This window comes from Coffea arabica, chromosome 4e, assembly GCF_036785885.1.
Source record: "Coffea arabica cultivar ET-39 chromosome 4e, Coffea Arabica ET-39 HiFi, whole genome shotgun sequence".
NCBI lineage: Eukaryota > Viridiplantae > Streptophyta > Magnoliopsida > Gentianales > Rubiaceae > Coffea > Coffea arabica.
The window spans coordinates 48170158-48183322 of NC_092317.1; the positions used below are offsets into that span (position 1 = coordinate 48170158).

Sequence of the window (13165 nt, forward strand, 5' to 3'; positions counted from 1 at the left end):
CAAAAGTATAAATCAAAATTGTATTGAACTTGATCATCCGATCTCCTAAATGATCCCTGCTACTACACCTGAACATCTGTCCATCTCCATAACGCATCGTAACTCGTAAGGTAAGCATTGCATTTACTCTGTTTGGTCGATCCATTATGGTGGCCATGTCAAATCAGTATTAGTGTATAAAAGAGAACAATAACTATGTCCAGGCAGAGCAACTTGAAAATGTTGATTTTCATATTGAATTCAATCTGCAAACCAATTCTATCATGATAAACAAAATTGTAAACAATAATGGCATTAGAACAGGAGCCAATAATTGGTCCATCAAGAATTAGATATACTTTGATACATCAAGAAATATGTTTAACTGACATGTATATAAGAAAATTTTATGCGAATCAATTATTTACACGTTGCTACTATCATCAATGGAAAAACAGATGTATACAAGTCAATTTAACCGGGTTGACAATTCCAATGTTAGTCCAAGTTGATACTCATGCCCACACGCCACACCTAAGATTTTGTACACCATACACAACGTCGCAAATGTCAAACTCCACCCAGCCTGCCTGCCAAGAGAAAAGTTGAAAATTTTCTGACTTGATTTGATTTGGAGGGATTTCGGCCCATAAATAATGCACGTAAAGGTCCCAGCAACATGCAGTACAACTTCTTTAATCTATCTTCTGACTATTTGCGTCATCATAACATGCACTTCAGTTCTTAAGATAGCAAAGGGGAAAAAAAAATTTTGTTTTGTTTGGAGGAAAGGACTCATCTTGAAGCAGAAACCATGAAGAATCATGAGCAAAAGGCCACAAGACCAGAGCCCAAATATAGAGGAATTAAAGCTATGCCCTTTGTCATAGGTTGGTAAATTTGATGCTTCTTGTACTATTTCTGCACATAGATAAGTGTATGTCTTGGCGTACTTTGGATAACCTAACCACGGGATGAATTTTGTATGCAGGAAATGAAACTTTTGAGAAGCTTGGAACCATTGGAACCTCATCCAATCTCTTGATTTATTTGACTTCTGTTTTCCACATGAAGACCATCACTGCCACCAATATCATCAACATCTTCAATGGCACTTGCAACTTTGGTACTTTGGTTGGAGCTTTCCTTTGTGATACTTATTTCGGCCGCTACAACATGCTGGGGTTTGCTTCAGTTTCTTCTTTCTTGGTAAGCATTAGTCCATTGATTACTCATCTAAATAGCATTTTTCTCCACAGCTAGATCGAGTTCGGGTTTTAATTAAAGCTTCTTGTAATTCTTGGATCATTTTGAAGGACATGATCATTTCAATTCTGAGTACCCTCTTCTGCTCTTCTGCAGGGCATGTTGATACTTACGCTAACAGCTGCAATCCACAATCTGCACCCCCCTGCATGCGGCGATGGCAGCATATGCGCCAGTCCAACACAATGGCAGATGGCATTTTTGTTGGGCGGTTTTGCACTGCTAGTAATAGGGGCTAGCGGCATTAGACCATGTAATTTAGCCTTTGGAGCTGATCAGTTCAATCCCAAAACAGAGTTTGGGAGAAGAGGGATCAATAGTTTCTTCAACTGGTATTATTTGACCTACACTTTCGCCATGATGGTGTCACTCACAATCATAGTCTACGTTCAATCCAACATGAGCTGGTCTATTGGATTAGGGATTCCAACGTTTCTCATGTTCCTGTCTTGTGCACTCTTCTTCTTGGGCACAAGAATTTATGTTATCGTTTTGCCGGAGGGAAGTCCATTGGTCAGTGTAGCTCGAGTTGTAGTTGCTGCAATGAGGAAAAGGAAATTACAGCTGCCGATGGAACCTAAGCAGTCCCTTTATAGAAGTTTCTCTACCGCAAGTTCCATCAATGCAAGGCTTGCTTATACAGATCAGTTCAGGTAATAATGGACTCTAACATTTTTTTTTTCATATTCTACAACTCATATCACATGCTGCTGGTTAGTACTACTAGTACTATCAAATTAGTGTATATAATATAAACCCAAAATTTATTTATTTTTTTTTAAAAAAATGATATAATGATTTTAGCCTTTATAAGCAATCAAAGTTCCCAAAATAGGCCCACCTCTATTCTCTTTGCCCCTTTTCAATATCATGTCTTGGTTACAATTCTCAATCCTTTCTTTTTTTACCATGAAATCCCTTCCATTGCCCTTCCCTTCAGTCCGATTTGAAAAAATAAACAAATGTGATTTGTGCACATTGCAAGCAGTAATTAATATAAATTAAATTGAAATTGTACCTATTAATAGTTTTGGGGCAAAGAGCCAGTTATTGATAGTTCAACAGGGGCAGTATGCAATTAACTAAAAATTCATACTGCTCTGCTTTTATTGTTTGGTTCAGAAGAGGAAACTCTTGAGCTGGTATGGAAAATAGACAATTTTCCAGAATCACGAAGAAATACCATCTTTTCTCCTGTCCCTGTCGATAGAACTAATATTTAATTTCATCAGTTGCTCCAAAAGGATAATAGTAAATTGCTGCAAAGTCTAAAGGAGAATTAATTATTTCAAGATGGACCTGCCTAACACCTATCTTATTTTCGATAAATGAGCACAATGGACCTCAAACTTTTAGCAAATTATAATTTGTCATTCTTATATATCTTTTTCCTTTTTCTTTTTTGGTTGAACTTGTGCTCAAGTTTACTAGTTTTGTCCACCAAAAGTAAAAAGCACTGATTCAAATCTCTTTTGATACATGATCAAATCCGAGCAAATCACTCTAAAAGGCCCTTAATATCTTTCACAAACATGCCAGGTAGTTCTCAAAGTAATCACTAAATACTGCAGTTTCCAAGTTTCCTTGGGCAGATTAAATTGAATTGAAATTGTGAATTTAATAATGATTGCCCACAATTGTTTAGTCCATTGCTTCACAAATTCTTTTGGAGAATTTCATAAAATTTTGTTTAATGCCTGATAATCTCAGGCCATGTTTGATAATTCAATCCAGCACTTAAATTTAATGGATTCATAACTTAATATGTTCAGATGCATTTGATAACCAAAAATTGAATATCTGAATTAATTAAGTGGCATTGAATTTCCTAAGCAAAACTTGTTCCAAAAAATAAGTGATATGGTATTCAGTTATTACTGAATGTGATGTACACCCAAATGTATTTGATTTAATATTTAACAATTCAATAATTTAATGAATTTATATTTCAGATTTCAATTTTCAAACTTCAGTTTTTTATCAAACGTTAATGCATTTCGAGGTGAAACATCAGAGTTTACAGAACAACTATGCATTTACTTTACGGACGAACCAATATCTTGGCTTAATCAGTAGCTAAATGTTTTGCATTAACAAGCAAGATGGTTTTGCATTCAGATTTCTCAACAAAGCTGCAATCATAACATCTGAAGATCAAATAAACCCAGATGGATCAGCTGCCAATCCATGGAGACTTTGCGATATTCAACAAGTTGAGGAAGTGAAGTGCTTGTTAAGAGTGATCCCAGTTTGGATTGCAGGCATCATCTACTTTGTTTCTGTGGTCCAACAGCAAAACTACGCTGTATTTCAGGCCCTTCAAGCAGACAGGCGGTTTGGCAAAAGCAAGTTCAAGATCCCTGCAGCTTCTTACATCGTAATCGCGATGTTAAGCCTTACAATCTGGATACCAATTTGGGATAGAATCGTGGTTCCATGGCTGAGGAAACGCACAGGACATGAAGGTGGCCTCACAATCCTGCAAAGAATGGGAATTGGCATGGCATTGTCCATTTTAACCATGGTTGTATCAGGCTTGGTTGAAAATAAGCGACGAACGATTGCCCTTACTAAGCCAACACTAGGGATTGAACCTCGAAAAGGTGCCATTTCTTCAATGTCAGGTTTTTGGCTAACTCCACAATTGGCTTTTTCAGGGCTGACTGAGGCATTTACGATCGTTGGCGAAAATGAATTTTTCTACCAGCAATGCCCTGAAAACATGAGGAGTATTGCCATGGCATTTGTATTTGTTGGGATTGCAGGATCGAGTTATTTAAGTAGTTTATTATCATCAATAGTCCAAAGCATATCAAGTAGAAGCAATGGAGAAAGCTGGTTAGCGGAAGATCTCAATATGGGAAAGTTGGATTACTTCTATTACTTTATAGCTGTGCTGGAGCTCCTGAATTTGATCTACTTTCTGGTCTGCGCCAAGTATTACAAATACAAAGAAACAGACACCACCCCTGAGGTGGCCATGGAGAAAGTAGTGCAATCTGAAGAAAAGGCTGTTGTTTGAGAAATTAAAGAACTTGAGCAGGCAGATGATAAAGTATTTGCACCTCCAACCTGGATCAGTAATGGGGAAATGGGAAAGGGATTTTACATTTGCCACAACATTTTTTTAGTACTGGTCTTTCTGGAATGCAATTTTTAGGCAACTAGTCGGAGCCATTTTTTCTGGCTCAAATGTCATTTGAGCTGTGTTTTACTTTCAACAGCCTGAAATAAAGAAGAATGTGTTGCAGTAATTCATTATTCCAATAAGCCTTGTTAAATACCCGCATCGATTGGGACCTTCCATGTCTCTATACTTGAGAAGCAATATCTGTGAAATCTGTATTACAGGGCGAATAAGGTAAGGCTTGCTCGCATGTAAAGTTGATTGAATGATTTTCTCTACTGCAAAAATGTTCTTTGAGTTTTGGTTCGATAAATTCTGTTAAAAGATTGTGAAGGGGATGGTGGAATGGTTTTTCTGCTACAAAAGTCCTTTCAGTTTTTTTTCCCCTTTATGGATTATCTATGAAATGAATTTTCTTGTAGATTAAATGTCTTGGTGTAGTCATTAAGTATCTAAATATGCTTCAGCTTGAGCTTGACAAAAATCTAAAGCTCTCCAATTCAGCTCAAAAAAAATTAAACTCTATCTACTTCAATTAGAAAGTTTTAGCTATACTTCCAAGTGCAATTGTACTCACTTTTGTATTTAATGTTGTGGTAAATGCACACAAAAAAAAATCATATTTCATACAAAGTGAATACAAATGCCAATTTGCGATAGCAGCCTAAAATTAATACAGATCTTTTGTTCCACTTCCTATTTCCACTCTCTACTCCACTTTTTGTTATATTGCTATTTTCCTTCTATAAACATCATTTTTGGTCTTATTATCAAATAACTACTAACACAGTAAAAAATAAATATAAACATCTCAAAAAAGTAATATATAATACAAAATCAAAAAATATAGCAGAAAATTCATTTAAAAAACCTCATTTTTTGTGTATTTTGATTTTTTGAGTTTGTCAAATTTTGTGTATTATTTAGTAATAGTTATTGGATTTTAAGGAAACAAAAAAAAATTAAAATATAATGTTTATGAAGAAGCAATAGTAATATAATAAAAAGTGAGACAGATAATAGAACAAGGAGAGGGACAAAAAATCCATTGCGGCCTAAAATTGTGCAATCTTCACAAAATGAGCCAAAGCTCCCATCAAGTGAATAAGCCGAAGCTAAAGCTCAACTTGCTAAAGCTTGATCCCAAATTAAATTCTCCTAACTTGGTTAGTACAGTACATGATACAGATTAAAAATGAATCCACTGGATTTGTACAAACAGGCTTAAATGAGCGTATCACCAAAGTTCATACTTCATTGAATGTATCTGCAAGTCGACTTCAATATCCGCACTAAAATTAGGACCACCATTTACACTCACCTGAGTTGGTGCATTCATAATGTTTGGCCACCAAATTGATGCAAAAAAATAAATAAATAAATAAAGGCTTAGAGGGATCCACACACTAGTATACTTTGTGTATTGTCACAATTACGCTGGATTAAGTTATACAAATGTTATCGTTGCCGAAAAAAATAATTTGAAGTCGGAACAATGGGATGCAAGTATCATCTACGTCCATATTCTAGTGAAAAATTTAATTTGGCCCTCTCAACTATGCTATTGTAACAAGCAAGTCCTTTGTTTGTAAATTAACTATCACACCCTAATTGACAAATTTAATTACAATTTGCTCCCTTCCACTAACTTGGTTTATACACCACACTAGTAAGCAAATCAAAACCTTGCACTTCGGGATCGATGTCACCCTTGTGACTTGTAAGAAGACGAGAATTGTTATTAAGTGTTTAAAGGTATCGATGGCTGTTAATTTGCTTGGTATATGTGTTGTTTATTCAAACACTAATATGGTATGTAGTCTACTTTAGTCTCTCGACCACAAATTTTTAAGTAAATAAGTGTGTTTAGCGTATTTGAAAATTGACATTTATGAATAGAAATTAAAACTTTATCTGTGCGGACAACTCAGTTAACATATCATTTGCTGTGGATTAGGTAGAAATTATAGCATACAGTTAGCCAAATTCACTTGGTCCGTTAGGCCTATATGGTATGAGGCTATGAGCCTTACCAAAAATTATATGATGAAACCGTGGTTTCCCTTGGGGAAATAGCAGATGGTTTGTCTTGGAGGAAGATGTATCATGGAGCCAGCTAACTTTCCACTACTATTCATGTCATAATTTGTCGCACTCCATCTCAAAACATTTCTAGTTTCCTAAAGCATTTTTGGAAGTAGGTTCATGTCAAATGTGGAATCAAGACTATAATCATTTTTCAAACTCTTTTTAACATACTTTCCGCGTTACTAATAAGTATTCAAGTTTCAACCAAACGAGCAGAGTGGAATCGAGTTTTAACTTAATTTAGGAATTTGATTAAAATTTATTAAGCTCAAATCATAAAGTTAGTACTATACACAATATATTTTAAAAATGGGTAAAATAGGTAGTGCTCTGTGATAACTATCAGCGCAGCAAATATTTGCACTCAAGTTCAACTTGAATGTTTGGTTAAGCTGCTCAAAGTTGACTCGCTATCAAATGATGTCTAACTATTCATCAGACCAACTTGTGAGTTGGCATGATTCTTTTACAAACCTACTCAAATACTTGATGTCTTGCAAGGAGGGATGCATTTTCGTACCCGAAACACTAATATAATACTTTTTGAATACGTTGTAACTCTACGTGAATTATTTTGTAAAACTTTATAACAGATACATAATTAATAATAAATACATAATTATTATACATAGAATCCATATGAATAATGATAGAATGTTACACCTTTTTTTTGTAAACATATACAAACGGTTAAAATGTAGTTATAACTTCTTTAAAAAATATCACACTGTTTTGAACGATTATCACTAATAGCGGTCCATGCCCCTGTCTGTATCCTTCTTGAGCATGACTAGCATTTATAGAACCCCCAAAAAAATCTCAAGACCACAAATGTCCCAACAAAAGAACATCCAATCCGACACGAAACCCTTCTCGTTGCCCTTCGTCATTTTTGGATTGGTCTAATTGGGCTATCTATATCGCATATATAATGCTGTTTATTTATTCTTTTGCACAAGACCACAAATTCTTTTTTTTCTTTTTCTTTTTTTCTTGTTGGGGTAAGCTAAGAGCCTAAGGCCAACCCACTTTATTCTCCAGTAAATTCATTACCCTTTTCTCCAGTTATAGACGCAGAATTCAGGTTTTAACCCCTTTGCCTTGTATTAGTAGGCAGATTGGTTAAGTCTTCCGTTCGAATTGAACAAAATTAAATTATTTAAGACAAAATTATTTCATTTAAAATGTCAAGATTTAAGAATTCAGACAAGATAGAACCAACATGTATTAGCAAATATAAGATGATTACTTTCATTGTGTGAAAATGGCAATCTGGACGCATTCATGAATCTTTCAGAAGAAATTTTCAGATTTTAATAGCTGTGTGAAAATGGCAACCGGTCAAGAGTGATCAGTAGTCATAAGGGCACAGCTGTGAAAGGGATATCTGAGATGGTGAAATTGTTAAAACACTAAGATGCTTACGTTCATTGTCTTACTTGCTATCTCGAGATATGGAGATTTTGTTGTTTTGCAGGGAAAAGTTTATCTAATGGAAACGTGAGTTTACAGAAAAATCAAGAAAAGTGCCAAACAGAAACCACAAACTTAATTGCTTGCTCGCAATTTTTTTCTTGTAGAACTCCTAATTGGTGACATGAGAAATAGATGACAAAGTAGGTTGAATCATCACTAGATCCAACTCAAGTTTGAGAAGCTATGATCCAAATCTAGATATGGTCCAAATTTTAGCACCAAAAAAAAAAAATGATCCTTCGATTTTTTTCTTGTGTTATTATTATTGTTATTTTTTTTTAACGTACCCTTGTTTAAGTAATTTTGATCCTTAAATTAGTCGAATCACACTTTAATCCTAGATATCTTTTTTTTTTTTTTTATCATCCTTCCATGCAAAAGGTCACACTAACATGTCATTCATCATGAACACACAACTGGAGGGGAAACAATGGACAATAAATATTTCCCTCCAATATGCAGTCAAAGTGGTATACAATGTGTTTTGCGACTAACGAAACATGTTCATAAGCATGTTTTCATCATTAGATAATGACATTTAGATCGTTCCATTTGTCTCGGTTTGTTTGGACTAGGAAAAGTAGTAATATTAGAGTGGCACGTGAGTTAGCTAAACGTGCAAAATATGTTTTAGATTTTGCAATTTGGTGGTCTAATTTTCCAGACAATGTATCTCATGTCATCGTGACCGAATAATTACCTTAATATAACTATTGTTTTTTCTATCAAAAATTAAAGAAAAAATATAAGTGCAAGAACAAGACTAAAATGCACATCATCATGACCAATGTTGTTAGACTCGGACTAGATAGTGATTCAGCTAAACTATTGGATTAGGGGTCAACTGGTCGGATCAGTCGGACTATTTCTCAAAAACTCGCTGACATCAGTATGATGTCATAATTATTTTATATTTTTATAAGTTTCAGAAATATTGAAATTTGGTTATATTCGGCCAATCATACAAAATGTTCCAGAAATATTAGACTTACAATCAAATATACATCTAATAATTATATAAAAAAATATAAATTCATGGCTAAAATATGTCTGTCCTCCAAAACTACTTGAAAAACATAATTTAAACAAATTAATGCAAGTTGGAATCACAGATGCTAAATTGATAAGATGATAGGGTAAAAAACATCTTGATTTAGAGATCATTCAGGGAAGGAATAAGTGGGTGGCGTTTTCTTATTCCTATTAATAAATGAAAGTGTTACAATTTAGGTAATTCAAATTATATTTGAGAAAAACAAGAAAGAAAAGTTTGAGGACCTGGTCAATCAGTTGAAACGAGTGACTAGTTTAGCCGGTTTTTGACGGTTTTGATTGATTGTTTACCAAAGCAATTTTGTGCTACAAACCAACTCAAAAAAAAGGCTGATTCACAATCGAATTGGTCGAACCAATCAGTCCAATCCGAGTCTAACAACACTGATTATGACTGACTTTTGTTTTTAGTTTACCAAAATCAATATCATAATTACAGGCTTAGGAAAATATTAAAGAGAGAGAGGGAGAGAGAGATAAAAGTATGACAACATAAATACCAATTTCACGTAAGACACAGACACTACACGGTCAAGAACATGCATTAATGGTTGCGAAGTAGGATGGAAATTAGACTTCTCCACGTCAAGATCAAAGTCAAGTGATTTTACTACAAACTTGTACGAGTGGTCGTTTGGAAAATATAGGGACCCCGTGTAAAACTAGCATACCTTCTTAGACTAAAGACCGGTTGTGAAGTGTGAACTAATGGGCTGTACCATAGACCTTTCTCTTACTCGCCAAAGAAACCACAATTATTAACGACAATCGACATTCGACAACCAACAGTCCAAATGCCTAGGTTTGGCTGGGTGAGAGGTTAAGATTCAAATCCTATCTTCTATCACTTGCCATTATATGCTCGTTTCGATAATGGTTCAATCCGGTTAAATTTTTAATAGCTCAATTGAATCCTTTCCTTCAGAATATGTTAAAGTAAGAATAGGATAGACAAGTGACTATTAAAAAAAAAAAGAAATTAAGAATCGACAATTATTACCGACTGAAATTGTGGTCCAGCAGGATCACAATTTAGCTGGTGTGAACAAATACCAGCCAGTTGCAGAAAAAGGCTGGACCAAAATAGTGAAATAAAGAAGCATGTGTCAGTATGGGATTGGCAGAAAAGATGCAAAGTTTGAAATGCAGTTGAGTTGGTGGCACACACTTTTAGTTGGGTCATCCGTAGTTAATACATGTGACTGGTAGTCTCTCAATTCTGTCATCATGTCCCACTCATCAAGGCATAAAAACATGTAAGCAAACACATTAGTTGAATGAGTGAGAAAATTATGGAGAGGAACCAGAAAGTGAGCATGGAAAAGAATGAGAAAACTGCTGCTGTGGAAGAAGTAGATGAGCCTGAGATTAACTACAGAGGAATCAAGGCCATGCCCTATATCATAGGTTTGATGAGAGAAAAGATACCTAATTTATCAATTGGTTATGATTCCAGGAACCCCCTTTTTTTTGGGGGGGTTTTGGGCTCATCCCAAGAACTTGCAGTTTCAATTGTGTAGCATCTTTTGCATTTTTTCTGTACTGATTTGGATTTTTTTTTTTTCAGGGAATGAGACCTTTGAGAAGCTTGGAGCTATAGGAACTTTGTCCAACCTGTTGGTTTATCTCACCTCAGTTTTCAACCTGAAACATATTACAGCTACAACTCTCATCAATGTTTTCAATGGTACCACCAACTTTGCTACCTTAATTGGAGCTTTCCTTTGTGACACTTACTTCGGTCGTTACAAGACACTGGGATTTGCTTCAATTGCCTCATTTCTGGTACTACCAATAACTAGCAAATAATCTTCCTATGAACTTCCTCTATAAATGTTCTCTTCTGTTGAGCTTTACAATGTTGCACTAAAGGAATACATAAGTGTTGAATTGAACCCTTGTTCTTGGACAAGGAAACAAACTAGATTCGATAACGCTAATGATTTATTCTTTTTGAGTTCAAATTGCGAGATGAATATGAGAAGATAATGCTCTGATTATTGTGTTTCATCTACTAAATTGTGCTACATTTTTTGGTCAAGGGGCTGCTTCTGATATCATTAACAGCAGCAGTGAAGAAGCTGCATCCTCCCCACTGTGGATCAGAAGAAAGCCATTGCATTGGGCCAACTGCAGGGCAGTTAGCTGTTTTGCTAGGTGGATTTGCCCTCATGATAATAGGGGCTGGTGGCATTAGGCCATGCAATTTGGCTTTTGGAGCTGACCAATTCAATCCTAATACTGAATCTGGAAAAAGGGGTATCAACAGTTTCTTCAACTGGTACTTCTTCACCATAACCTTTGCCCAGATGGTATCAGTAACGCTAGTTGTTTATATACAATCTGATGTGAGTTGGTCAATAGGATTAGCAATTCCAGCTATTTTTATGTTGGTGTCATGTTTTCTCTTCTTCGTCGGTACAAAAATATACGTAATTGTGAAGCCTGAGGGAAGTCCCTTGACAAGTATATTCCAAGTCATAGTGGTTGCAGTCAAGAAGAGGCAGCTAAAGCTACCGGAGCAACCATGGGTGTCCCTTTTCAGTTATACACCTCCTAAATCCATCAACTCTAAGCTTTCGTACACGCACCAGTTCAGGTAACAGTTTGATTGATCTTTAATGGCATCTTTGTTTGAGTATATGTCAAGTTAACCTGCTTGCATTGAAGTTAAAAGCAGCTGCATTTACTTGAGTTCGCCAAGATAGTTGTATGGAAGTTAGAGGACTAACTTCTAATCCTATTGGCAAAAAATTCCACGTAGCAATGAGACCAAATTAGTAAAATACACACTCAAAAGAATTGTCTGCATCAAGAGTGTGAATGATTTTTCACACATCACAAAAAATCCAGATACTAATACGCACTCGACCGAACCGTCTGCATCAAGAGTGTGAACAAAAATTCCGCACGTCACTAAAGCAAAACTAGTAGTACATGCCTGGACAAAGCAGCCTTCATCAAGAGCATGTATTTGGCAAACAAGTGAATGGATGGATGTGGACTCCGGCATCTAAAAGCTATTTTCAAATTTTCTAGATGGATGAAAGCCGACAAGATTCTCCATACACTTGCAATTACTTTTATAATCCTAAATAAACTTTTGCTGTTTTCAGATTTCTTGACAAAGCTGCAATTATAACTCCAGAAGATGAGATCAAATCGGATGGAACAGCTGCGAATCCTTGGAGGCTTTGTAGTATTCAGCAAGTGGAAGAAGCAAAATGTGTGTTCAGAGTAATTCCTATATGGGCTGCAGCTATAATATACCATGTTGCAATCATTCAACAGCAGCAATATGTAGTTTTCCAGGCACTTCAATCTAATAGACATCTAGGCAAAAGCAGCTTCCAAATCCCTGCTTCAACCTACACTATCTTTTCCATGTTAAGCCTCACCCTCTGGGTACCCATATATGATCGGTTCGTTGTCCCGTTCCTCCGAAGGCTCACAGGAAAAGAAGGGGGCATAACAATCCTTCAAAGAATAGGCATTGGATTTTTCCTTGTCGTCATTTCATCACTCATCGCTGCCTTCATTGAAGATCGGAGGAGGACATTGGCTCTGACAAGGCCAACGCTAGGAGTTCATTCTCCAAGGGGGGCGGTTTCTTCCATGAATGCCTTGTGGTTGGTTCCTCAGCTCTCTCTAGCAGGACTTGCTGACGCATTTGCTGCCATTGGCCAAGTGGAATTCTACTACAAGCAGTTCCCAGAAAACATGAGAAGCTTTGCAGGATCACTCTTCTTCTGTGGCATGGCTGCTTCAAGTTATGTGAATAGTTTTTTGCTATCAATAGTGCATCACACAACTGAAGGTTCTCGCTCTGGAAATTGGTTGCCAGAAGATTTAAACAACGGGAGACTAGACTACTTCTATTTCCTCATCACTGCTCTCGCGGTCTTAAATGTTTGCTACTTTGTAGCTTGTGCCAAGTGGTATAGGTACAAGGGTGAGGGTAGCACTGCTGTAGCTGTGGAAATGGAAACTAAAAAGTCAGAAAAAGCTGTAGTTTAAGATGGATCAATAAGTCAGTCCTCTTGAAACTGATATTGAACATTAAACAAGAGCAGTTCTCTACAGATTGGAAGTTCATAAAGATCTAAAACTTCCAGTTTCTTTCTCTACCACCGAGTACACTACCACCTGATACAGTCTCCTTGGTCAAGCAAGATC

The 13165-nt window shown here is 36.1% G+C and overlaps 2 protein-coding genes across 2 annotated transcripts; both read left to right on the forward strand.

Annotated features, from left to right (window-relative positions):
* Window positions 1-675: 675 nt before the first annotated feature.
* Window positions 676-4605, forward strand: LOC113741855 (protein NRT1/ PTR FAMILY 2.11-like). The gene is made up of 4 exons (XM_027269503.2): window positions 676-869; window positions 971-1188; window positions 1342-1898; window positions 3364-4605. Exons 1-4 carry the CDS (start codon window positions 794-796, stop codon window positions 4265-4267), a joined length of 1755 nt encoding a protein of 584 aa, XP_027125304.1. The 5' UTR covers window positions 676-793; the 3' UTR covers window positions 4268-4605.
* Window positions 4606-10185: 5580 nt separating this feature from the next.
* Window positions 10186-13116, forward strand: LOC113742207 (protein NRT1/ PTR FAMILY 2.11-like). Its single transcript, XM_027269977.2, has 4 exons — window positions 10186-10396; window positions 10557-10774; window positions 11032-11588; window positions 12106-13116. The coding sequence occupies exons 1-4, from the start codon at window positions 10267-10269 to the stop codon at window positions 13004-13006; spliced, it is 1806 nt and encodes a 601-aa protein (XP_027125778.1). The 5' UTR covers window positions 10186-10266; the 3' UTR covers window positions 13007-13116.
* The last annotated feature ends 49 nt before the right edge of the window (window positions 13117-13165 follow it).

Coding starts and splice junctions, on each gene's coding strand:
- LOC113742207 (XM_027269977.2), top strand. CDS start 10,267: ATGAGTGAGAAAATTATGGAGAGGAACCAGAAAGTGAGCATGGAAAAG. Junction 10,397..10,556: donor GGCCATGCCCTATATCATAG/GTTTGATGAGAG, acceptor TTTTTTTTTCAG/GGAATGAGACCTTTGAGAAG. Junction 11,589..12,105: donor TCGTACACGCACCAGTTCAG/GTAACAGTTTGA, acceptor TGCTGTTTTCAG/ATTTCTTGACAAAGCTGCAA.
- LOC113741855 (XM_027269503.2), top strand. CDS start 794: ATGAAGAATCATGAGCAAAAGGCCACAAGACCAGAGCCCAAATATAGA. Junction 870..970: donor AGCTATGCCCTTTGTCATAG/GTTGGTAAATTT, acceptor TTTTGTATGCAG/GAAATGAAACTTTTGAGAAG. Junction 1,189..1,341: donor CTTCAGTTTCTTCTTTCTTG/GTAAGCATTAGT, acceptor GCTCTTCTGCAG/GGCATGTTGATACTTACGCT.